The sequence below is a fragment of the Panthera pardus genome, unplaced genomic scaffold (genome assembly GCF_024362965.1).
Source record: "Panthera pardus isolate Hobbes unplaced genomic scaffold, ASM2436296v1 HiC_scaffold_13, whole genome shotgun sequence".
Taxonomy (NCBI): domain Eukaryota; kingdom Metazoa; phylum Chordata; class Mammalia; order Carnivora; family Felidae; genus Panthera; species Panthera pardus.
The window spans coordinates 51,464,878-51,492,227 of NW_026526688.1; the positions used below are offsets into that span (position 1 = coordinate 51,464,878).

Sequence of the window (27,350 nt, forward strand, 5' to 3'; positions counted from 1 at the left end):
AATAAAGTAGTGAGATGTCTGCAACTAATGAGCATTTCACAATGGCAAATACTTAACAATATGGTGGGCAGGGGACTCACTTTAGAAAGCTTTCACATTAAAAATTATTAGATCTATTTTTATTTTATTTCATTTCATTTTATTTTATTTTATTTTATTTTATTTTATTTTATTTTATTTTATTTTATTTTATTTTATTCTATTCTATTCTATTCTATTTTAATGAAGGAAACTTTGTTTACCTGAAAGAAAATGCTTCAGAGGACCCATTCCCAAGCCACATCACCCTCTGATGCTCATTCCAACCTGTCACCTCAGCCCCCTGGTTGACACAGACGGAACATCGTGTTCCCCACAGGGCCAGAGAAATGGAGTGTTACTGTTCTTCTTCCAGTGAAGGGAAGGTTTTCACCATGGGAGTCTCTGAGCTCATCCCCTCAGAGAACAGTTGCTGTGGAATTTTTCTCTTCCCTCCAGGGAATCCTGAATGCATTTCTCCTCAGCCCCTGTGACAAGCAACTGTCATACCTGGTACTGAGGCAGCAAGGATGCTGGTGTTCCTCCCCTCCTTCCCGTGAGGAAGTAAATGAACAGCGAGGGATTTCATCACACCCCCTCCTAATGGAGATGGGCTTCAAAGTGAACAGTTGGCATTCCTGTGGGGACAGGCCGTGCGCTCCCTGCAATAGGCCATCCCGGGGTGGGGCTGCTTCCTCCCTCACCTACGATCTGCCATCAGCAGCTGTTTCCGACAGGTGCTCGGGCTCTCCACGACAGATGGTGACCAAAATGGGCTTGTTGGCAGGTTTTACCACACTCCGCCCTCCCATCACACACACTGATGTGTGTACAAACACACATCTGAGCGCATGGCTTTGTTCTAAAGGCACCTGCCTTGGGTTTCTGGTGGTGCCAGAGGGCTCATTCCAGAGGACACACTTGGTCCCCCAGGCCATCCCCATCAGCCTTAGACCCTTCAGTATTTGGCCACCAGACTGTGAATGTGGCTTGTGCCTGCTCCCAGGCACGGCTTTCTCCCTCTTCCATTCAGCAGCCACATGTCTCCTCTCTCCTCACTGGTGTGTTCACGCAGGAGCGTGGCTGTTTTCCCAGGGCATCCATGACGGCTTTGGGCTCGGCCTGGATGAAGCCCACGAAGGCCAAGCTGCCATGGCCATAGTCACAGAACTCCAGATGTACAGGCCACCCTGCACTTTGCCCCCACCATCTGCTTCCTGGAGAGGGGTCGTGGGTACACAGGATGAGGAGACCTACAGGGAACAGGAGCTGCTTTCCTGTTGACTGGATCCCATATGTGCCAGGAGCCTCGTCTTTGTAACATAGCAAGACATGTCTGTGTCCCCGTGCCGGGGGGACAGGATCACACAGCTCACCCTCAGGAGAGAGACAGAAGGGAAGAAGTGCACGTGTGGCCTTCCCAAGGGCCCCTTTGCCTTCCGCTGACCCTGCACCTGAGCAGAGAGCTGCCCCATAACCAGTGGTCCCCCAGCCCCCAGAGGGTTGGGGTGTCGTGAGGGCTGGCGCCCAGCTCCACCGCCCACATCCCTGCAGCAGCCCCGCCTGCACGGTGTTTGGGCTGCTCATTCCAAACAACTCACCAGCCAAGGCAACCAGATGAGGGTGACATCTGGCTTGAGATTGTTGCCAAGTCACTACTGTTCCATCTCTGGCAGGAAGGACGTGAGCTCTTCGTGCCAGATTCTTAAAGAGAGAGAGAGAATAAAAATGTGTGTTCTACGCCCCACATAACACTTTTTTTCTTCTTTTTACCCTGATGCCTCAACTGTCACTTTTCCTTCCCTAGAACTTGGACACCTAAGGACCCAATATCTGTAATGATTGTAGAGCAGACATTTACCACCTGATGGTGATTAAAGCATTGGAGTAAATGACGTGAATGGGGGTGGAGTGGAGAGGTTTAGAAGTGAACTCAGAGAAAATGTACACAGACGTGCGTGCATGCACACATGCTCACTCACATACACATACGTGATGGATCATAAGGGACAGAGGGTGACGAGAGGAACCATTCACTGAGTGATTTCCATGGGTAAGACTCCCTACTGTCAGGACCTTTCTAGTGAACTGAATATAATCAAAATAAGACAATAGCAGCTATAAGTATCATGTTTCCTGCTCTTTCTCAGTATGGAGGAGAAATGGTAATGGTTTTCACTACATCTGATTCTTTATAGAGTGGCAGGCACAGCCAGGCTGGAACTGTACACAGCACTCAGCCCATGTGTCCAGAAGGGGCAGGGGAGAGGGCGGGTATGTGCCCAGCCAGGGGGGCGGAGAGAAGATCTAGCTGGCAGTATGAGGATGGCATACAACACTCACAGCAACTTGTTAACTGTGTGATGCTGGGCTAGTTCCTTAACCTCTCTGGGCCTCTGTTATTCATTTGGAAAATGAGAATTTTGTGGACTTCCAACAAACACATCTACCACACCTTTATAAGAGACTGTTATTTTTACTTTAGAGGTGAGGAGGCTGGGGTCCAGAGAGGATGAGTGCCTTGGCCAGGTTGGGAGGTAAGTGGGGTGTCCATTATAACAGGTAGTTAAGGCACAGAAAGGGCACAGGTGGTGTAGGGGATGCGCACAAATAGGCTGGCCAGACTTTATTTCGGGAACATCAGGTGGCAGTTATGGGGCAGCAAAGTCAGGGCATGTTGGTGTGACCTCTGCTGCATCGGCCTCTACGCATTGCTTGCTTACCTGCAAGGCCTCCACTTTTCCCTCTTGGCATAAATTAAGCTGACAGCCTACTCCCAGTCACACGTTGTGTTATTTTTTTTTCACATGTGAGCTGCGTCTCCCTGCTCTGTGCTTGCTCCTTTGGTTTCTTTGAAGCACACAGGGGTTTTCTTTCTCTTCTTGCAACCTCTTGCTTGGACTTACTTTTATGGCCAGCAGAGAACACCTTGAAATACAGCCAGCTCCAGGCACCAAAGTGAGATTCATGCTGAGGATGGCTTTGAGTCTTGCCTTGTTGGATGTGACATTTTCTTTGTCATTTGTGAATATGATAAACAAGAGTTCTATATTTCCCAATGCAGAGGTTGGTGTAACACACCTGTGTTCTCACACGCAGCTTTTCATTGGCTCCCTTCGCTCCGTGCCCAGGGTGGGGGTTAGATTTTAGGGTTGTGGCATCAGTCAGCAAGACCAGACGGAGGCTTATAACAACAGTCCAGACAAAGGCTGGTGATGACTGAGCCTGGAGAGTGTCAGTCTGGGTGGGGTGGATTCAAGATTTGCTTGATAAGTACGATTTGCTGTAAGACATCAGGGAGGAGAGGGTTGACAATAGCGATGAGATGTATAGCTTGGGGGATAGGTGGCTGATGACGTTGTGTACCAAGAGAGGGCACAGAAAAAGATGAGCAGCTTTGGAAGAAGGAAGAATAGTGTCTCGTTTCAGATATGCTGTGTCTGAAGCTCTGAGAGGGTGAGCAGCAGGACTCAGTAAGCAAGTAAAGAGAAGGATCAAGAAATGGTGGGGAATAGAAACACAGAGAGTGAGTCATCTGTGGTCCAAACAGCACAGTACCTGGAGTATAGGATAATTTGGACTTTTATTAAAATTCCTACTTGTTCATTATATTTATATTTTAACACCTATTCTGCATCCTATGATGATTGCATTCTGAGTCTTGATCAGATATCCATTCTCAGAGTTTTGTCAGGGATCACTTAAATCTATGAGTTCGTCTGGCAATGTGAAGATTCTTTGAGTGGATTAATAAGATTGCAAATAAGAACCAACAGATATAAACTTCTTAAACTTTCAATAAGAAGCACTGGACATGCTGAAAAGCTTCTACACCAAATTCTAATTTTGTTTCAAGGGTAATCAGGAGATCAGGAGCACAACAGAAAATCTGTGCTGTCACAAACAGGAAACTGGTTTACGGACAGGAAATAAAAGCCAGAAAGAAAAGGTCACATCACTGGGAGAAGTATAAAAATCAAGGTGTTCAGGGTCATTAACTTGCACCAGTCTTATTCTACATCTTGACAGTGATATTTCAAAGGGGATATGTAATCAAAGCCCCCAGATTTTTAGATGACGTTAATAACCTCTTCCATCATATTGAAAGCAGATAATGTGAGTAAATATTCTACCAAGAGCCAGGTACATTGTCACATAGTGGACATGAAATACTTTTTAGTTAAGAAGGCAGCTATAGTGAGTGGTTAAGAACATGGGCTCAGGAGTTGGACTGCCTGGGTTCAAATCCTGGCCCCCTCTTCTCTGTGCTGAGTGCCCTCCTCATGGAAATAATACTCCTTTTGGCAGAAGGGCTGTTATGAGGACTGCATGGGTAACACACGCAGTGCCTGGCAGAGTCAACACTCAAGAGAAGTCAGCTCTTAGTTCCTCACCATCACTACCCCATCCCCCTATATGTACATTCTATTCCTTGTTTTCCAGAAACAATGGCTTTTCCCTGGGGTCTTTTTTTTTTTTAATGTTTATTTATCTTTGAGAGAGAGACAGAGAGAGACAGAGCGTGAGCCTGGAAGAGGCAGAGAGAGAGGGAGACACAGAATCTGAAACAGGCTCCAGGCTCTGAGCTGTCAGCACAGAGCCCAACACAAGGCTCGAACCCACAAACTGCAAAATCATCACCTGAGCCAAAGTCAGACGCCCAACCGACTGAGCCACCCAGGGGCCCCTTGCCTGGGGTCTTAATAGACATTATGATGATCTTTCTTCATGGAGAAAATCAAAGGAAGAAATATTATCTTCCAGGGCCTGTGTCCAGATTCTCTCCCATGGCACTACCTATCTCACCCACTGCCGTGCAGTTTGTGGCATTTGTGTATAGACCGAGTGCTCAGCCAGGGCCACCAGCCTGCTAACGTGGGGAGTCTGGGCCACAGGCTATGTCTCCAAAGTACCAAAAGTCTCCGTGACATGGGAAATCTTGAGTCACTCATTTGGCTGTTCGAGGGATAAACAAGGAAGGCTGGAAAGAGGCTTCCACTAGTCAGGCTTTGCTTTTCTCACCTTCTCTGGGCATGATCCCTGCACCTCAAGTTCCCACAGTGTGACATTCCAAGGGCTTTAAAAGATCATAACATCTTCAAAGATAACTACCACAGTATGAGCAGTGCTACTGAAGTGGAAAATATTATTTCAGATATAAAACCTCATCTGTTCCTTCAAACAACACTGAGCGGTAGGTACCTTATCCCCACTTTACAGAAGAGAAGGCCAAGCCTCAAGGTCATATGGTTGGGTAGAGCTGAGAGTGGAACTCAGACCCCTCTCACCACTAACAACTGTATAAACACAGTCTACTTGAGAACCCCTGGAGATATAAGGAAGTTATGATACTTAGAGATACAGAGTGCTGCTTTAGATATACAGCATCATTGTCTTAACTCCAGTTAGCATAGATTTATATTGCCTTAACGGGAAACCGTGCCAATTATATTGTATTACCAAATTTAAGTTGTATAATTAGCTTATGTTCCTGCCACCTTCTCTTGAGGGAGTTCCAGTTCTTCCACTGGTTCTGAGCCTTGGAGAAAATTAAAATTATGTTTTGGCAAAGAACATCCACAGCCTATTTTGGATTCTTTCTTTTTTATTTCTCCATTTCTTTCCTCCCTCCCTTCCTCCTTCCCTCCCTTCCCCTTCCCTCCCTTCCTCTCTTCTCTCAAAACAAAACAAACCAAAAAAGAAATCCTGTCTATACTTCATTACTAAGAAGCTTAAACAGCCTGAATAGAGAGTCTTCATTAATGCAGACCCCTCCATCTTATCTCCAGTCGGGTTTTCTGTGTCCCTTTGTTATTGCATTAGCAATTAGAAGAAGTGAAGAGGCAAGAGTCCTCCAGTGATGCCTGCTTAGAAGTTTAGATGATGTTGCTGAAACTAGGAAGTAATACATGCCCATCACCTCCAGCTTCTGGGCCACACACTGACGGTATCAGAGGGAAGCAGCCCTTTGCGGGCCATCCTCCATTTACTCACACTGTGTCGTTTTTAAGCTTTAGAGGAAACCAACAAAAGCTCCTTTTCTTTCTTTATTTAACATCATCGTCTATTCTCTACCATGTGAGGCTAGAAGCTAAAGCATTAAAGCAAAATATATCCTAAATGCATTTTCCCTTCCAGCTTGTATTTTATTTTATAGTCCTATTTTTAGTTTCCTTTGATAATAAAAAAAAAATTCCAATCATTTCATTCTTAGCCCTAGACAATACAGTGTGAGGTTATACATATTACAGCCCCAGGGAGAATTTCTGCACACAAGCTGGCCAGCCTGTTTGCCGTTGACAGATGTAACCTACTCCAGGGCAGAGAAAGTCTCAAGGGAGGTTTTAATTTCTTAATATTGAAATGAGCACAACTTTTATCGTCTTAATCAGTGAATAAAAAAACAATAAAGTTGCTAAGTCTCATTTTTTTAAACTCTGTGTAAGAGGATTTTAAGAAACTGCAATAGCTTTTTAAGTTACTGTTGAAAGTTAATTTTCTCCGTGTTCAAAAAGATTCTTCCAGCAGCTCTGCAGATAGTCAATGCCGCAGTTGAGTGGGATACTGTTCTGAGCTGTTCTGTAAACACCTCTCCTCGGCAGGGAAAGGGTGTATGCTAAGATGTGTGCGGAGTGGTCGTACTCTGTCTTTGAAGAGAATGTGATTTGGCCTTCATCACATTTCATGAGCTCAGAATACAGGAGGATCCATTTAAAATTGCAGCAGAAATCTTTTAAGGCATGCTGCATTCTTTCAGACTGCGTGCTGCTTTAGGCAAGGAGCTGTACTGAGGAACATTTCTGACGATGAATAAAGAAAGGATTTACTTGTGATAATTAATGGCCTTTATAAAGTTCTAATGAACATGTTTCAGCTGTTGGTATGAACAAGTAATTTTATACACTAAAAGCTGATGTGTTACATATAGTCATTCTTATGTATTTTTTAATGTAATCCAATTTAAATTCACATTTCTTAAAAGAGAAAGCTTCTCAGTTGCAGGGGCCATATGCTATTCGATTCTGCTTCCCTGGTATCTTGTACAGTTCCTTAATAGGGACACAGTAAATGTTTCTTGAATAAAACAAAAAGGAAAATTGCTTACAGAGCTGTGTGTGTGTGTGTGTGTGTGTGTGTGTGTGTGTGTGTGTGAGAGAGAGAGGGAGAGAGAGAGAGAGAGAGAGAGACGTACAGAGATATTATATACAATATAAAACATTATGTTACAGATGTAGAGCCATTTAAGGTGCTCAGTGGGAGCACACAAGAGTCTAAGGGGAATGTTATGTGTTTGAAATCAAAACAGAACTTGGGAATATATAAAGAATTCTCAAAATTCGACAAGACCAGCAAATAAATCAATTTAAAAAATGGGTAAAGGAGTTAAACAGACGCTTGACCTAAGAAGATACACAGAAAGCAAATAAGAACATTAAAAGATGCTTAATGTTACTAGCCATTAGGGAAATCAAATTGCAACTACCTTGAAAGATGACTCCATACCAGTTAGAATGACTATATTAAGAAATAATGGCAACACCAAGTGCTGACATGGATGCAGAGCAGTAGGGACTCCCCCGCATTGGTGCTGGGAATGCAAAATGGTATAACCAGTTTGGAAAACCACCTGGAGATTTTTTTTATCAAGTTTTATATAAATTTGCCATGTGACCCAGCAGCCCCATCTCTAGATTTTTACCTAAGAGAATTAAGACTTATGCTCACTGCAAAACCTATTCTTGGATGTTTATAGCAGCTTTATTCATAATAGCCCCAAACTGGGAACAACCCCAATGTCCTTCAGCTGACAAATCAATAACCAAACCACAGTCTGTATATATGTGAAAGGGCCCAATCTCTCACCTCCGTGTGACCTTGAGGCCCCGTGCAAGAGAGAGAGAAGGAGAAACCAGGGTTGAAAACTGCTGTAGCCATGAGGTTATGTTTGCTCCAAAGCACACACACAGGGCCAAATGGAAGACCATTGCTTCCTGGAATTTAAGGAACCCTGTGCCCACTCATTAGCTGGTTATTTGTCAACCAAGCAGAGACTGCAGTGGCTACACATGAAAGGGCCACACTGACTTTATAGAATTGGTTTAAGAAAGTCACTAAACAAATGAACTGCGGGCAAATGAACAGCAATATACCAATGGGGAGGGTAGCCCGATTTTCAGAGTCGCCCCAATAAATTATTTAAAATGCCCAGTTGTCAAGAAAAAAACATAAGCTAAGGAAACATGGGAAGTAAGACTTACTGGATGAAGACTTGAAATAAGCTATTGGAAATATGCCCAAAGAACGAAAGGAAACCATGTCTAAAGACTCAAAGGAAAATACAAGGACAGTGCCTCAACAAATGAAGAATATCGGTAAAGAGATAGAAAACGTAAAAAAGAAGAAGAAAGAAGCCAGAGAAAGACAGATACCGTATGTTTTCACTCACATGTGGATCTTGAGAAACTTAACAGAAGACCATGGGGGAGGGGAAGAGGAAAAGTAAAAGTTTCAGAGAGGGAGGGAGGCAAACCATAAGAGACTCTTAAGGGCTGAGAACAAACTAAAGGAAGGTGGGGGGCGAGGCAGAGGGGAAAGTGGGTGATGGGCAGAGAGGAGGGCACTTGTTGGGATGAGTAGTGGGTGTTGTATGGAAACCAATTTGACAATAAATTATATTTTTTTAAAAAGAACTAAATAGAAATTCCAGAACTAAACAAATTCAAAGGAACGGTAACTTAAATGAAAACAAAACAAAACAAAGCAAAACCTCACTAAAAAAAAAAAAAAAAAATCCCTAAAGGGGCAGAAGCAAGAATCAGCAAACAAAAATTCATTGAGATTACCCAATCTATGAAACAGAAAATGGAGAAAAGAGAGAAGAAAAGAAAAAAGAAAAGAAAAGAAAAGAAAGATGGTGATGGTTGTACCACTCTTGAGACTATGCTACAAACCACTAAAGTATAAACTTTAAAAGGGTGAATTTGGCGACATGTGAACTATATCTCAATACAACAGTTACCTGGAAAAAGGAAGCACAATTCAGAAGAGGTTCTGGAACACATTGCTCAAAGAGAGACGGCATTCCACAACAGGAGGGCGACCTCCTAGGTTAGCCTCATTTACAGTTGGGGGATCTGAGCCCTGGATGAGTGGAATAGACATGGATTTCTTTACCTATTCCACGATTACGGTGACCAGCCAGACTTTCCTGGGTTTAGAACTGACTGAAAAGCCCCTTCGCCCTGAGCGAACGAGGGCAGTTGGCCACTCTGCCTGCAGTTCAAATTGGGATGAATCTCCTTTCCTGCAGCTCTGAGTCCCCAGAGTCATACATAAATGAGAAATGGCGATATTCAGAAAAGTTCCTTTACCTTGCTGAATTCAGTGTTCTAAACTTACGCAGCTGGCATTTCACTTTAAGTTCTTTTCTATTCAACCTTTAGGAATGAAGGATCTTTCCTTTTAATGAAATCTGCATTTCATCCCCAAGGTGAAAGCCAGTGTCCTTGGCTTCCTCTGAAAAGTGACAAGTGGATTCTTTTGTATACTAAATGCTAAGAAGATAGGGGGAAAAAAGAGGTTGTAGTTAATTGATTTCAGATATGAAACAGCAGATTATAACCCCTTAGAGATATAGAGAGAGGAGAGAGAGAAAGAGAGGAGAGAGAGAAGGTGCACAAGAGAGAGAGAGAGATCCATTTCCTGTAAAACTAAAAGCCATGAAAGTAAAACTCATATAGGAAAAGTCATTTTAATTCCTTTTCAAAACCATCAGACCTTAAAGGAAAGATCAAATCAAGAGAAACCAGTAGTCTTTGAATGTGTGATTGATGTAAGTCATCTCATGGATGGAGGAATACTGCATTGGCTGGAGCAAATGGGCAGTGGCACATTTCAGCCATACAACCCTGAGCTGTTTCCCCTGGTCCCAAGCTGAACTTCCCAGATCAGCCTCTTTTTCCTTTCCAGGCCAGGGCTGCAGCCCAGCCCTACCCAGCCTGGTGGGGCTCCATCTTCCAAGGCACAAAATAGAGAAGAAGGAAGGACCCAAATTCTTGCACCCACGAAATGGTTCTTGGAATTGGTAAGGTATGGGGAAGTAAAAGGTAACAACTAAGTAATGGGAAAATAAGCAATAGCTATATCCTTCCCCAACATCCCCATCTTGGCTCAGTTGGACTTAAAGGCATCACTGCAGGCAAGCAGGTGAACCTCAGAGGCATCTGCCAGCTTTGCCTGGGTTCAAGTGGTTCCTTTAATCTTACAAGATTACAAGACACTTTACAAAGTGCCTCTGCATGTCACCGTGGCTGCAGGGCAGAGGATGAACAGAAAGTGTGTACTGAGTTACCTTAAATGGGAACAGACAGAAAAAAGAACCATAACCTTGATGCCTCCAGAGCCCACTGCCCCATCTACTTTCATCTCTTCATGCTGTTCAGCTAGGTCCTTTTCAACTTTCCCACCCTTCCTCTCCAGACCTTTCAGCCAATTCCCAGTCCGACATGCGCCCCCTTCAGGACCCACCTTCTCAGCTTGATTAATCTTTCCTTCATGTGTTCCAGCAGAGTCCCTCTGCCTGTGCATGTATGTCCTGTCTGTTCTGGCAGAATCTGACCTCCTGATGATGGATGGTGGTCCTCTTCAGTCCCCAGCATGTGGGCGTGGCTCTCACTTTGTCACATTTTAGCCATCCCACCACACCCTCAGGTGGTCACATCCTCATCATATAACATGACTCCATCTCTAAACCACAAACTCATCACAGGGAGGTTTGCCTTCTTCATTCCTACATCGCGGTGCCTGCTGCATAGTAGGCACTTGTGTTGTGATTGCTCACATACCCTGTCATTCCCCTGCCCTGGGGAGAGCCACCCCAGGCTGCCTGTATATGCCTAATGCCTTGCAGAGTCCATGGGACATAGTACGTGCCCCACAGTGATTGCTGAAGTTGGATTCTTAAGTGGAATTACAGAGTTCAAAATGTATTTGCAGAGAAGTGACCAGCCTACACGGAGCTGTGCCTGCCTTCCATGACCCCTCAGCATCATACCCCACACAGGGAAAACCAGGCACCTGTAATAGAGGAGATACAATATTCAGTGTGTGGACTCTGCTTCAGATTGTCATTGTCCTCACGCCAGGATCTGGGGTGATGGAGCCACCACCAGCTGGAACATTGCTGGCCACTGTGGCTGAAGGGAAAAATCTCATGCTGGATGGTTTCTGCCCAGAAATGACATAGGTCCCTTCCGCTCACAGCCTGCTGACCAGTCATGTGGGCAACCTGACTTCAAGAGGCAGGGTAGGGGATGTTGGTGACCACTGATACAGTCTGCCACGCTTGTCTGCTAGAGCACAGCTTCTCAAATTCTAACATGACCATGGATCACTTGGAAATGATTTTAAAATTTGGACTCTGATTCAGTAGGTCTGGGGAAGGGGCCAGATTTTGCATTTCTGACAAGCCACTGGCCCATTGTTCACACTCTGAGGAGCAAGGATAAAGCTTTGAATCCTTCCTGGCCAAACTGAGCTCTCTCTCTTTTCTCTTTCTCTGCAGAGACAAAATTCATCTTGTAGCTCTGTCATTTTGTGTTGCAAACCAAGAAAAATATCCTTGCTGGTCAGAAGACACTTGTGATTTACCACGAGGGTGAGGGGGACACAGAGAGATAGATAATGAAAGCCATTAACTGTTCTATACAACTGCAGGGTCCAGGGGGGAGACAGACCACAGGAATGCTGTAGCTGTTCTAAGGCCAACCTCATTCCATCCAGAGGCCACCATTTGCATAAGCAGGTTTTTTAAATGCACCAAATTAGATCTAATTATGTCACCTTTTTTCGACTTTGCCTCCTTAGTTTCATAGGAAGGGTCAGTGCAGCTCTGACTGGACCTCATGAAGCCTCCAGCCCCTCTGAGCACTTGCCTTGTCTCGTCAGTGTCACATCATTGTCCCAGGGATCCTTCACTAGCTCTGACTCGTCTCCCCTGCATGTGATAACAGCCAATGATTGACTCACAGGGGTGAGTCCACGGTGCCAGAGCCTGGAGCCCCTCTTGTTCCAGGGTCCTCTGTGGTGTGGGACATGAGCAGCCTGTCCCTCTCCTCCTTGTGGCCAAACCACTAAGGGCAGGGGCAACCTCCCCACACACCTGCAGTTTTGTGCGTGCTCTGTGCTGTCCCAAACTGGAAACACACGAGTCTCTGCTCAGCTTGGAATAGATGGTATTTTTCTTTCTAGAGGTTTTATTTAAAAGCCATGCCAGTCATTTTGCATCCCTTCCCAGAAGTTTTGATTGATGGCAATCTGGTCAGCTAGAAGCTGCCAATGGAATAAAACTGCTGACTTGGGCATTGGCATTGGCTGAGCTTGTTAAGCCTGCACGGGGTGTGTGTGCATGTGTGTGTGCGCACAGGATGGAAACATAGCGAGGGATTTGATGGAATTAGGTCTGGAAAGAACTGAAGGGGTCTCTCAGTTCAGAAGGAGAAAGCAGGAACCAAGGAGGCTATGCCTCATATATGCTCCCTGCTGCCACTAGAGGGCAGAGTGAGGAATAGAATCCAGGTCTTCTGTGTTTGCTTGGATCAGACTTAGTTAAGTCTTTAAAAAATATGAATCAAATAAGGATTGAACTGCAGTTACCTTCCTCCTTTCCTGGTGACTTTCTCATCAGTGATACAGCCATTTCTCAATGGGCCTTCAAACTATGATTGAAATTAAGGACATCTGTCTTGAAAATGTTCCTTGCTGATTGGATGCAGACCTGCATGTTTCTAGAACCGTATGGATGGGGAATGGGCGGTTACCATGATGACTCTGGACTTGGTGGCCCCATCTGAAGCTTCTGAATGTGGGGCTGTTTGGTAGACTACAGAGAGTCATAGAATCCTTTGAGATTATAAGCAAATATTTGATTGTGAGTTTATGTGGAAAGAGTGTCCATAGTGTTTATTGGATTCTCATGTGAATCTGTGACCCCTTAAGATGTAAGAACCGCTTACTACTACAGATTCAAGGTTTTTTACAGTGGTACATTTTCTAAAAAGTGAAAGGTGTCTATAGGTTGAATGTATACCACAGAGCATCCTATGTGCACTTATATACACATGCATAAGCGTGCACCCACACACCTCTCCCACATACATGTGCACATACACACATGTGTTAGAGTCTCTAGATCCAATGCACTCTCCTCCCTCCCTGCCCTGCTGTGTAGGATTCTAATACGAGGTTCTTGGTGGGTTCATATTGACTGTTTCTGCCTCAAACATGCTACAGACTCAGCCCTCTGGGGTCTCACTTATCCTACATTCCCAAATTCTGGGCACAGAGTGTATGTGGGAAGGGGGATGGAATCCAGAGCCAGACAGACCTGTGTTCTTGTCCCAGACTCACAACTAACACTCTGGGCACATGAAATTGAGCATGGTGTTTAACTTCTTTGGATTTACTTGTGGGTAAAGTCAGAATAAAGATCTCCCTGCCCCTTCAGGGTTGCTGGCATGATGAGATGAGAAAATGAGAGAAAAAGCCCCCTAGAGCTCATAACTGCCCCATTAGAGGGGCCCTGCAAACCTCTCCTCTGACATCCATTACAAATCGATACAGAGCCTGGTACTTAAAACACAAACTCTGCCTTCCTTGACACTTTGAGTAGGTTTTCTGTCATCTCTTGGAATCAGATAGTGCTTGGGAAGTTTGTGGAATTTGCTATTGGGAGGGCATCTGTCTGTCTGAGTAGATGAGAGGCAGGCAACCCCAGCTCTCTGTTAGGTGACCTTAGATGACCACTCTGTGTTGGTTTTCCATCTTTATCACACAGCCATTAGTACATGGGATCAGCTGAGGTAGGACAAGAAAAAGAATAACCGAACCACATGTTTGGAGCAAGTCTTTTCACTGTTGTTCTCCTTTGGCCCTTCTTTGAGGGGTTTAACATCATAACAGGAGGCTATTGATACAAGCAGGCCAGGAAATATTTAAGTAACTGTTGTGGGATGTGCTTGTTATGCAGCAAAATAATTATTTGACAGCTAACAAAACAATGGGAAACAACCTAAGTTCCACTGATGAATGAATAGATAAACAGAATGTGGTCTATACATATAATGAGTGTCATTCAGGCCTTAAAAAGGAAAGAAGTTCTGACACAGGCTACAATATGGATAAACCTTGGGGACATTATGCTGAGGGAAATAAGCCAGACACAAAAAGGCAAATACTATGTGATTCCACTTACGTGAGGTACCTAGAGTAATCAGATTCATAGAGACAGAAAGTAGAATGGGGTTGCCAGAGGCAAAGGGATGGGAGGAACGGACAGGTATTATTTCACGGGTAATGAGTTTTAGTTTTGTAAGATGAAGAGTTCTAGAGATTAGTTGCACAACAATGTGACTGTACTTAAAAATGGTTAAGGTGGAAAATTTGAAGTTATGTGTGTTTTACCATGACTTAAAAAACAAAAGTCAATGAGATGGCCTGAGAAATCTACATCACACATTTTGAGTTCCAGGGATGTGAGCAGGGTAGAGAGAGAGTATGATCCAAATATAGGATGATTCATAGTTAGAACTCTTTTGGAAATTTTGAAATAATAAACATCCCTCTCTAAGGGAAAGGTACATCTTTATCTGACCACCTGGGACAGTGTGCCTTATTGTAATAATGGAAATGATCAGGAAACAGGGGTTCTAATCCTATCTCTGCAGGCTTACTGGCAAGTGGCTTGAGACAAGCCTCCTCTTTCCCTGGGCTTCACTGTCCTGCACTGAGAAATAAGAAGAATAATTCCTCCCTTTTACAGTTAATGAAAGCCTCACTTAGACTAGAGTGTGTGAGGAAGCCCCTTGGAGAATCTGCAACTTGGGACAAATGCAAGGGCTTGGGATTAGTGCTGGCCTCTCTGCCCTGTTGCACTCCTAACCTGATCTGTTGATGCTCCATCATAGACTGTGTTGCCGTGACCGCCAGGCTGTGCTTTTTCAGGGTGGTGTAAGAGTTATTTCCATGCAATATGTTGAGTATACCTGGAGACTCAGGAAACCTTGGTGAAGCTAATAATAAGCTTGTTAGCAGGTTGCAGTAAGCAGAGCGGCCACTTGTTCATTAACTTTATTAAAAGAAAGGCTTCCTGTTGGTAGTTCTGGAAAGATGGGTTGGGTCCAGGGTGCTCCTGTGGGCAGAACATCTGTAAGGGAGTGGCCCAGTGACTTCCTCGGGTACTTGTGCTTGGCAGGAGTGGTGGGAACTGGAGACACCTGTTGGGGATGGAGGGGAGCTCTGCCACAGCTTATTGATGACCACCTCTTTTCCTTGCCCCACAGAGCTCAGCTGCACAGCTGTAGAAGTAGGGAGTGCATGGTGGGTGTACGTGGAGGCCTATTTTAGGAGAGGAGGATGGGTGGGCCAGCCTTCTTGCAGTGTGCATGGGAGCTGATAGCAAAGGAAGCCAGTACTGCCATGTGGTTAAAATATGCCAGAGTGCCATGCACTTTGTGTCCCTTTTCTGGGATCCTCATAAGAGCTGTGAGCTAGGTATTGTGCCCACTTTACAGATAGCAAAGCTCCTTCTGGGAAGAACATGATATGAGAATAAAGGCATAGAAGAATTTGTGGGGTCATCTAAGAAAAGGGTGAAGTCAGAATCTGTGAGAAAAGCATGAACGATCAATTTTATTAGGTGACCTTCCAGAGATTTCCTGATCAAGATGTCACACTGATGTAGGTTATTTTAGATAGGTCTCACTTACTTCCCTCCAAAAAATCAGCAAGAAAAAAAATGCCACAAACAAGAGGCTTTGGTTAATTATATTGGAGCCAATAAGAGTAGGCAACAGAAAAATGAGGCATACGGAGGGTCAGGCCTGATCATTTCTTCTTCTGGTGCTGGTCTTGGTTGAGGAACCCAGTCGAGGGGGCATGCAGGTCTTGGCTTTCCATGTGGCAGTGAGAGACCAAGCCCTGGAGCCTGGAGAAGGCAAGGACTAGTGGAGCCCTGAGGTTTGACCAGCCAGAGAGTGGATTTCCTGGCAGTGTAATCATGGAGTTTAAACTTTATTAAATGAGTATAGAGGACACTCAATATTACATTAGTTTCAGATGTACAACATAGTGATTCAATAAGTTTATACATTATGCTGTGCTGATCACAAATGAATCTACCATCTATTACTATACAATGCATCATGATTTCATTCACTGTATTCCTTAACTGTACCTTTTATTCCTGTGACTTCCTCATTCCGTAGCTGGAAGCCTGTATCTCTCACACCCCTTCACCTATTTTTCCCTGACTCCCCATCCTCCTCCTCTCTGGCAATCTTCAATTTGTTCCGTGTTTATAGGTCTCATTCTGCTTTCTGTTTATTCATTTGTTTTTCTTAGATTCCACATATGAATGAAATCATATGATATTTCTCTTTCTATGACTTATTTCACTTAGCATAATATCTTCCAGGTCCATCAATGTTGTTACAAATGGCATGATCTCATCATTTTTTATGGCTGCATAATACTCCACTGTATATACGTACATGTGTGTGTACCACATCTTCCTTACCCATTCATCTATTGATGGACGCTTTTAGGTTGCTTCCATATTTTTATTGTTGTAAATAATGCTGCAATAAATATAGGGATGCGTATATCTTTTCGATTTAGTGTTTCATTTTCTTTGAATTATTGGATCATATAGTATTTATACTTTTAATTTTTTGAGGAACTTCCATACTGTTTTCCACAGTGGCTACACCAGTTTGCATTCCCACCAATAGTGCACAAGGGTTCCTCGTCAACATTTGTTATTTCTTGTCTTTTTTATTTTAGCCATTCTGACAAATATAAGGAGACATCTCATTGGTTCTGATTTGAATTTCCTAATGATTAGTGATGTTGAGCATCTTCTCATGTGTCTGTTGGCCATCTGGATGTCTTCTCTGGAGAAATGTCTTCTTGTCTTCTGCCTATTTTTAATTTGATTATTTAGGAGGGTTTTGGTGAGTTACATAAGTTCTTTATATATTTTGGATATTAACCCCTTATGAAACTGGGCCACTTTCTAACACCATGCACAAAAATAAACCCAAAATGGATGAAAGACCTAAATGTGAGATCTGAAACCATAGTGAAGTTTTGAGCCAACCTGGCAGTTACTTTGACCAGGCAAGTCCTTGATTACCTGCACTCATTCCCCATACCACAGGGCGGCTCTGTAGAGCCTGAAGGAAGACCGCAGTCTTCTGGGATGGCATCAGCCTGGGGCTGGAGGCAGGGCCCCCTAGCCTGGGGGCCCCTCAGGGATTCAACCTGTCAGGATTTCTATGCTTCAGGCTAGAGCATTTGCTGCACTTACTTTCAACTCTTTATCTGCCCCATGATTTTCCTATGGACAACCCACTTTCATGAGTACAGACTCCTTTTTGGAAGCTACCAGAAAACTTTGCAGGTGATGTGATTCATCATTTCTATAATCAGGAATGCTACATCATCAGCATGGGCCCCCCTTATAGACCCTGGAAGAGACCACAGAGGTTGTGGATTATGTGCTGCCCCAGTTTAGCTCTCCTGACACTCCCGTCCCTTCCACAGTAGCAGGCAAGAGAGCCGCAGTGATGCTTGGATTGAGATAGCCCTCTATCTGTCCTAATTCACTGAGGAAAAGTAAGTTACACAGAAACATTGATACAGGGGCGTCTGTAGTTAGTTGGTTAAGTGTCTGACTCTTGGTTTCAGCTCAGGTCATGGTCTCATGGTTCGTGAGTTCAAGTCCTGTTTTGGGCTCTGTGTTCACAGTACAGAGCCTGTTTGGGACTCTCTGTCTCCTTCTCTCTGTCCCTCCCCTGCTCTCTCTCTCAAAAATAAGTAAATAAATGTTATTTTAAAAAATAAACATTGATACATTAGCCATTATTCATAACAAATTACTTAATGACACCCCCACTACTGAATAGACCACCTGATTTAGGAAAAGACTGAGGTTCACCCCACCAGCACCTACACTTCTTGCACATGGCCCAAATTGACCAGTGAACTTTGGAGGCTAGAAGGATCATCTGTAACCTGGTCTTCATCTTTCACTTCCTCCTGCTCCTCCAAACCCCCCACCATCACCCCACTCACCCCCTCCCCAGAAGAGCTAACAGGCTTTTTCAAGAGCTATCAGAGATGCTGAGGTCATCCTTCTATGCAAGATGATTGGTCCCCCCTGTATGGACATGGCCACTGAAACAGTCTAAAGAATAATCCTACCTATGGAATTGGCCAAGGGTCTTTGACAAGGAAAGTGAGAGCCTAAGCACCCTGCTCCCCAAACTCCCTGAGGTCCCCAAGGATGTGCTTTGGCTTGAAGCAGCAGCAGGGACCCAAGTGGAAGCCCCTAAGGTGAAGTGAATCCCCAAGACTCATTAATCACTGAGATGAGGTCGAGAAACGAAAGTCCATACCCTCAAGGAGCACATGGATCTGTATGTGTATTGTGAGAAGGGAATGGAAGTGGCTTAGAGAAACAAAGGACAATTAGAATGCAATGTCATAAGTACCAAAAAGGATAGCCCTTTTGTGGGAGCCTAGACGTTGGAGTAACTCCTGCCTTATAGATTCAGGAAAGGTTTTATAGAGGTGGGGGCATTTGATCTCCATGCTGAGAGATGGGTAGCAGCTCACCTGATCTGGAAGACAAGAAAGAGCATTCCAAGGAGGTTGTGTGCAAGGGAATGGAATGTTCAGGAAACGTATAAAGTTCTATATGACCCACAAAAAGAGTTTTCAGAGAGGAAGGAAAAAGAAAGAGTTAGGAAAGGACCAGGGATGTGAGCCCTAGGATGTGGAGTGAAATCCGGCACGGTAGGGCCATTGGGTTCTCCTAAGGGTTTGGGGAGGCTTCACTTCATGGTTTAAGGAGGTGCCATTACCAGCATGTGCTCTCCTGGCTTCTGGGGCAATAATCAATCCCAGTCCTGAGTCCTGTTCTCTTTAACCCTGTAGCTCAACTAGTACAGTGGAAGGGCTGGAACAAAAGAGTGATGAGGGTTGGCACAGCTGACTGGCCCCAACCAGGTCTGAAACAAACGGGCCCCAGAATCCCCAGCACTGCCTCCAGCTGTGTGTGTCCGGCAAAACCTCTCCAGGAGATGGGCCTGGAAGGGCTGAGGACAGTGATCTGCTCCTGAAGCCATGTGTGTGAGAAAGCAGAGGCAGGGGACGTGGGGGAGGAGGAAAAGCAGATACTAGTTAGGATTTCTGTTTTCCTCTTCCCTTTTCTTTTACATACAGTTTCTTTCTCATGTGTTTGTCCTCCCTCCCCAGTTTTAGAACGAGGGTTGAGGACAGCCACAGCCCTGTGCTCAGGGACGGCCTCAGCCTTGAGGCTGGCCACCCCAGCGTGGATGGGACGATGTTGACCCCAGGCCCAGTGATGCCAGTATGCATCTCCCAGCCCAATGAGAACTGACCAGAACGTCCCAGCTTGTGCAGGAGGACAGCAAGTGCAGGAGGACAGCTTGGAGCTGTCTTCTATGGGTTTTCCTCACTGTTTATTTTAGTTTCTTCCTCTCAAATAAAAGTGAAGTGTCTGCCATCTTGTGGCAGAGGCCTGGTACTGCTGCCTGGGCCCCTACAGTCACCTTCCCACTGCTCCCCCAGAAGGGATGCTGGCCCTCTGGGGTGGTCCGTGGGCAGGGGTCGGTGGGAGCTGGTGTGGAGAGGAGGAGGGAGCCTGGGCAGTAGTGCTCACTGGCACAGTCCTCTCCGTCTTGGTAAATAGGCTTCTGGAGACAGTGGCTGTGGGCTCTGGGGCCTCGGAGGACAGCCTTTTATGAAAGAGAAATAGGGCGAGTAGTGTGGGAGGAGGTCACCTTCAGAGAGGACAGGGCCTGGAGGGGGATGAGGCGAGTGAGTGGAGACCCTGGGAGACCTGGGGGCTGGGTCCTAGCCCTGAGGGAAGGGGGCAGAGGAGCTCAACAGCAGGCAAGCTCCTGTGCAGGGTGGCCACAGCCAGGAAAGTCAAAATATGTGGTCACATCAGCATATGAAAGACTCATGTCAGGACTCATGCGTTAGCTCAGGTGAGAACCAGAGGGGAGCGTCTCTTGTGAGTGGATGAGCTCTCTGAGAGCAATCATGTGTGCACATGATTTCTGGGCTCCTGACCAGTGAGGGTGTCAACTCCACTTATAAATCTGGAGCCCTTTTATTTGGTATTTGAATCCAGCTACAAGAGACAGAGATCATGTGAAACCAGTCCTAGAAGCTCTGTGCCTCTCAAGTTGCACCAGGAAGGTCAAGTCATGACCTTACATCCTGTCCTTTCCACAAGTTCTCGAGTACTGCCTAAAGCAGCCAGGATACTCCACAGGCCTCTTGCTTACCGTCTTCCCCAGAACAGTCCACAACCACAGCCACCCCATGTCCTGAAGTGGGCACTTACCTCACAGGCAAATACTAGCAGTAATTTTAGCAAATGTCCAGTACATACCCCCCTGGGCACTGACCCATTTCCTATTGACAGTGATGTCATTTCTAACTCTAACTCTAACCAGGACAGTTAACCATTCCAGATTGTCATTCTCACTGAGGCTTTGGTTCCTGGAACCAATTGCTGTGTTAGCTGGAGTTCGGTCACGGAAACAGAGTGTTCAAGGTATTTCAAGCAGGAAGGTGGATTTTAAGCATCAAAGGGGTTTTGATGCTTCCAGACTCATTAGAAAGGCTGAGTGAGGATTGGGGAAAAGCACCACTGCATTTCAGGATACCAAGAAGTTACAGAAATTGCTGGGGATCACTGCTAATGACTTTGCCTGAAGCATGACTGTCAGTGATTGTCAGGAAGAGCTGGTGGAGTCTCCAGTCTGATCTTTGGAGACATTCACGGCTGCACCTTCCAAATAATGGCTTCTCCTAAGCCTGCCAAATTTCACGTGTGCTTCTCTCATTGGTGGACTCTAAACTGGCGTGCTGTTGGCAATAGAATCTGGGAAGTGTATTTTCCAAGCTTCCAGCCTGTGCGGTATTAGGGCGAGCTGAGACTGTCAGGGATCAAGACACGATATCTGACACGCACTTTTAAATACGGATGATAATAATAGTACTTCCTTCATATGGCTGTTGTGAGGCTAAAATTAACACTGTGAAGTCTTTGCACAGAGTGTGGCATATGGTAAGCCCTCGATAATTGCTCGTTTACAAAAAATTGTCAAAACTGAAGTAGGAATGGCTCCTTGTTCTCATTTCTAACCCCTGTAAGGAAACTGGCTGTTTCCAAGCTGTGGGGTCCAACCCGCCCGCCTTGGCAAGGATCCTGTTCCTTACCATCCTGGGCCCGTTTGGCATCAGATCCTCAGTCTGCCTCATTCTGGCTCAGAAGGCTGGATGGAGATGCAGGAGGAAGGGGAAAGTTCTTAGGGAAATAGTGCAGCAGTGAATTGTGCTGGATTAATACTGGATTCCCCCTGCTCTGCAGAGGGAAGGACTTCATTTCAAATGGACCAACAGTCCATTTGACCAGAGACTGGTCACTTCCCTCCTGGAAACACGAGTCGGGGCTGTGCCTTGCACTTCTGTACCAAATGGAGTTCGCAAACCCGGGGGTCGAGTCTCTGTAACGTTGTGCCCAAATGCTCCAAGCAGCCTGTAACAAGAAAGAATCAGGGCACAGCTGAAATCCAAAAGGGAAAGGAAACAGGCTAAGATCCATGGGGAACAATGTCTATTTCTTAATCTGTCTCCTGCCCCAAATAGCTCTGCTCTCCTCCCCCACTTGTGTTTATGTGTCTGTTTCTTTCCCTGGCAGCAGATGCCACCAGGCCTTCAAGTAGGTCACAGAGGGCGAGGATGAGCTGACACAGGCCCTCAGGCCACGTCCTCCCTTGACCTCACTCCCTGGTTCCTGGGTCTGGAGACCCACATGAGCCCATGCTCTCCAAGGCATCCTGGCAGGGTCCGTGCTCCCTAGAACCCAGCAAGTCAAGGTTCCTCTGTCCAGCCTGTGAGTGGGCAGGGGGCCTGTTCAGAACTGGCAGCAGAGGGGACAGCACTGAGATGGGCTGTAGCCCTCCCCGCCTCATCCTGCCCCTGCCCTTTCATCCCCTCCAACCGCAGCCCTGCTTTACCGCCCTCAGGGATGCCCATTCTTCCCAGGGCAGCCAGAGAGCCCTATGTCCCTGCTGTTTACCCTGAGAAGCACTGGGGTCCCTTTCACATAGACCCACAGGTTCCAAACCAGGGCTCCTAGCATGTACCAGGGGCAGCAGTGGTGGGATGGGTAGAGTGCACAAATTAGAGTCAGGAAACCAGATTTCAAACCCCAGTCACCTGAGGCACAGGCTAGTGAGAGCGTGCCCAGAATAACCCAGCTGGGAAGCCACAGGTCCCAGGCCTGCAAGGACCCACTGCACACCCCAAAGCCACATGTGCCTGCCTCCCTCACAGCCCAGCCTCCCATCCCTCCTTGGGACCCTCTCTGCCCAGCATCCGGTCCTCATGGTGCCTTTCTTTCTACAGGTTCTTTCAGAGCATGGCTATGGCCCGATCACGACCGACATCCGGGAGGGACAACCTTTCTACTATGCGGAGGATTACCACCAGCAGTACCTGAGCAAGAACCCTGACGGGTACTGCGGCCTGGGGGGCACTGGCGTGTCCTGTCCACTGGGTATTAAAAAGTAATTTCTCCCCATGTGGTCAGCACTTGAGGTCACAGCAAAAATGCTTTCAACAAATTGGGCAATTCTTTTGTGGTTCAGGTCAGCGGCTTTTCAAAATACACAGAGCACAAAGGCATTCATAAAAATCTGGTTTAATGAGGTGTAATTTACATGAAGTGCAATGAATGGCAAGTTGAGAACATGCAGTTTATCTTCTGATAAATTATGGTGGGACTAGAACTGTGACCTATTGGGGTCTGAATGAGGATAATGAGTATGCTGTGTTTCCCCTGCTTGGGCCAGGATGCCTGCCACAGAAGCTGGGGAAGGAAGCTGGGAGATTGTCGGACAGGATGAGGCACATCGGACACCCTTTATCTGTGCCCTTTCCCACCTTACCTGCCCTCTGCCCTCCAGTGCCTTAACATCTGCAAACATTTATAGCCTCAATGAATCATTCACTGCAATACTTTGCTCTTCTGATCCTGTATGTGTAAGGGGCTTTCTCTCCTTTTCTGCCCTCCCATGGCAGAGAAAAGATGTGAGTTGGCTTGACGAATTCAAACACTTTGCTTACAGCTATGAGAAATGCTTGTTCTAATAAAAGTTTACAATCCAATACAAAATGCCTCATGTCTCATCTCTCTTTTACTTTTAGGTAGGATATTTCTAAGTATTGTAAGACAAAACCCTCAAAATTCCTTTCCCCTAAATGGAGAATATGATTGAAATTTTCAGGAACCATGTACACTTCTGGCTCCTTTCAACTTCAGTGATAATAGCTGTTTTCCACACGCCTGTTCTGTTACAGCCATCACAAAAGGTACTATTCTAATTAGACATGTGCAATTCTTGCCCTTAAGAGTCTTTATACCCAAGACAAAGGGTGGGGGACCTAAGCAATGTCATCACATGAACAAATCAGATAATCACAGGTCCTGACAAATGATATGAAGATGATAAACAGGATAAGCTGTATCTAGGGGCTGTGAAGTTACACACAGAGGGGTTTTGGTTACATTGGTCAGGGAAGGCCTCTGTGGGGTGGAGAGACAAGTTAACTGATGCAAAGAAGAAATATAAACACAAGGGAGGAGGGCAGAGCTTTGGGGCAGGAGACAGATTAAGAAATACATTGTTCCCCATGGGTTTAGCATATTTATTTTCCCTCTTGGATTTCCTCTGTGCCCTAAGCCATTGTGGAAAAATTAAAAATAGAAATTTCATGTGATCTGATAATTCCACTCCTGGGTATTTACCCATACCCAAAGAAAATGAGAACACTAGTTCAAAAAAGATATATATACCTCTGTGTTTATCACAGCATTATTTATAATGGCCAAGATACAGAAGCAATCTAAGCATCCATCAATAGATGAATGAATAAGGAGAATGTGATTGATGCCTACACACACGCACACACACACACACCTACATACACATTGGAATATTATGCGGCCATAAAAAATGATGAGAGCTTATCATTTGCAACACATGGACAGACCTAGAAGGTATTAGGCTAAGTTAAATAAGTATTATGCTAAGATAAATACAAATACCTGATGATTTCACTCATATGTGGAATATAAAAAAAACTAATAAAGAAACAAAAAGCAGAAACAGACCTATAAATACAGAGAACACAATGGCAGTTGCCAGAGGGGGAGGGGATACAGGGATGACCAAAATGGGTGAAAGGGAGTGAGAGGCTTCCATTTATGGAAAGAATAAATCATGGGGATGAAAGGTACAGGCATAGGCAATGCAGTCAATGGTATTGTAATAGTGTTGTATGGTGACAGATGGTGGCTACATTTGTGGTGAGCATTGCATAATGTATAGAGATGTGGAATCACTGTGTTTTACACTTGAAACTAATGTAACATTGTGTGTCAACTATACTTCAATTAAAAAATTATTATTGGGGTGCCTGGGTGGATCAGTCAGTGAAGCATCAGGCTCTGTGCTGACAGCACGGAGCCTGCTTGGGATCCTCTCTCTTCCTCTCTCTTGGCCTCTCCCCCCACATGCTCTCTCTCTCAAAATAAATAAATAAACTTAAAAAATTGTTATTAAAAAGAAAAATACATAAGTGGAGTAGATATGCCTAATCAGTCTCAACATCCCCATTTTGGTTGTCTGAGGGAAAACCTTTCCAAACAGAAGGGCCAGAAGGTGTAAATTCCTTCCTCCCAAGGGAGGAATTTGTAGTGTTTGAGAAATGGACAGGCCTGTAGAGCTGGGATAGTGTGAACGAGAAAGAGTATTGAAGAGAGGTATCTGAGAGGTAGGAAGAGCCAGATCATGCAGAACCTTCGAAGGACATGTTAATGGGACTTGTTTGTTCATTCTATTTAATAATTGATGGTCATTGGAGAATTTTTAAGTTTCTCTTTTTTTTGTCTAGGCCGAGCAGCTAGAGGAAAGGTGGTGTTATTTGCTTGTGAAGGAGTAGACAGAGGAGACATAAGTGAATCAATCCATTTTGGCCACTCAAAATTTGAAGTTCGTCATCCTCATGGAAATGTGAGGGAGGGTAGTTTCCTGTGCAGTTTTGGAACCAGGAGGGATCCAAGGAAGAGAAATTTAAGAATCACCAGTGTATGGATGACATTTGAGGCATGAAGCTAATTTAGATCATCTGGGAAAGGAATGTAGAGGAAGAGAAGAGGTCAGAGGATTAAATGCTGGGGTGTCCTGACATATGGAAAGATGGTAAAGAAGGAGCAAAGGAATTTGAAAAGTGACATTTGAAGGAGGCACATAAAGGAGGTGTGTCCTTGCAGTGGAAACTAGGCACAGACATATGCCCCAAGAACTGAATAATGATCTGAATGACGCAAAAGTGAAATGCAAATGATACATCATGAGTCGGGGTTAAACTCAGACCAAATTTTTTCTACATTCATATCAGACCATAATGAAAAATGACAAGCAAGGAAACCAGGTCCTTTTGAGGAAGGATCTTGCAGCATTTCAGGAGGTATATGCTTTGAATTTTGCCCTAAACCTTCCCCAGAGGAACATGGGTGCCTTTTACCAAAGTGACTCTTTATTCAAGAAGTGGAAATAACCCAGGCTCTCCTTGGAGTTATTACTTCCTGGCTATAAACTGACGTTTTGGGAGACCTGCCACCATGGTCCTGAGAAGGGTGGGATTTATAAAGACTGGTGGAGTGTTATTCTAAGTCTATCTCACAGTGTGTCTAGCAAGTGTGAATAACAAGCTTGAAGTTCTTTCCTCACTCCCAGTATGCCTAGTGTGTATTAACTATGTTTATATTAACTATGTTAATTATGGAACATTAACTATGTTCCTAGCTTCTGTAAACTGAGATGCTTTAACATCTCCCTGCATGCATATGTTAGACATGCCTTGTCTGGACAACACTATAATATGCTTGAGCCACCTTGCCTTGGCTTCCTGCCTCCTTTGTCACTCTGCTTCTCTCTGGGAGGAATCTTCCTCCTAGAGGTACTTTTCCACATATAAACTGACCAAGCCAGAGTTCACACCCCATTCACTGACTTTATCAGGCTCTCACACTGAAGACCACTGTCTACCTGCCCTAATCAGGGTCACCAGGTACCAGACAACTAGGGACAGCTCCTGTGCCCCAGAGCTAGCTAAAATTATTAAAATGAGCTAACCCTAAGTCGGCTTACCCTGCTTCACCCATTCCTTCCCTTGGGAACCACAATAAAGACTCTAGTCCACATTTCCCCCCTCTCCCTCTGCCTCTGCCTCCTGATAGACCCTGATGCTTATCCTGGTAGCCTCCCTATGGCATTTTAGTTCCCTGATTCATGGAATAAAGATCCCCAGACTTATCCACTCCCAGTAAAGAAAAAATATCTGTGAGGGAATTTAAAATAGTAGTGGCACCAGTAGCAAAGTTAAATGATTCAGAGGTTGAGATTAGTGCACATCCCATTTTGTTCCCGTTTGGCAGATATTAAAGCTAAATAGGTCTTGGGAAATTAATGTAGATTATTATACACTTAATGATGTGGTACAGCAGATATATCATACTTACCAGAACACGTTAATGTAGCCACTGGCATCTAATATGCAGGTATTTGCCCAACAAAAACTTCTTCTCTATCTCTACAAGTAAGGATCATCAGAAGCAGTTTGCCTTCACATAGTAGGGTCATCACTGTATCTTTGCTGTCTTGTCTCAAGGCCATGCCAATTCTACTTGATGTCATGTTTAGTCCAAAGAAGCCTTGATCATTTTGACATCTCACAGAACATCAACTGATTCACTGCACTGTTGACATTAGATGAATTGGATTTGGCAAGCAGGAAGGAACAAACAGCCTAGACAGTGAGAGATTTTACCCCAAAAAGTTCAAGGACTGCCACATTGGTTAAGTTTCTAAGTATCTGGTGATTTGGAGCATGAGAGACAAGTTACTATATTTTGGACTACCCATCATGAAAAAAGAGACAAAATATTTTGTGGACCTCTTTGGGTTTGGGAAACAACAGATAACCACATTTGGGGGATTTGAACTATGTACTGGATAACTCACCAGGTTTGAGATGGACCCAGAACAAGAAAAGACTCTTCAGAAGATCCAAGCTGAGCTACCAGTCACCTTTCCAACAGCAGTCCTTAATGTATTGAACATATCTGTGGCAAACAGAGATGTTGGATAGAAATTCTGGCAAAC

At 44.9% G+C, this 27,350-nt stretch overlaps 1 protein-coding gene across 5 annotated transcripts in view; it reads left to right on the forward strand.

The window, feature by feature from the left end:
• Positions 1–23,299, forward strand: part of MSRA (methionine sulfoxide reductase A) — a 451,589-nt gene extending 428,290 nt beyond the window's left edge. For all 5 annotated transcript variants that reach the window (XM_019440908.2, XM_053901094.1, XM_053901097.1 and 2 more), the window contains one exon: positions 22,528–23,299. In XM_019440908.2, the coding sequence (XP_019296453.1) occupies positions 22,528–22,692 (165 nt within the window). In that variant the 3' untranslated portion in view covers positions 22,693–23,299. The remainder of the gene's footprint in view (positions 1–22,527) is intronic.
• Positions 23,300–27,350: the final 4,051 nt, after the last annotated feature.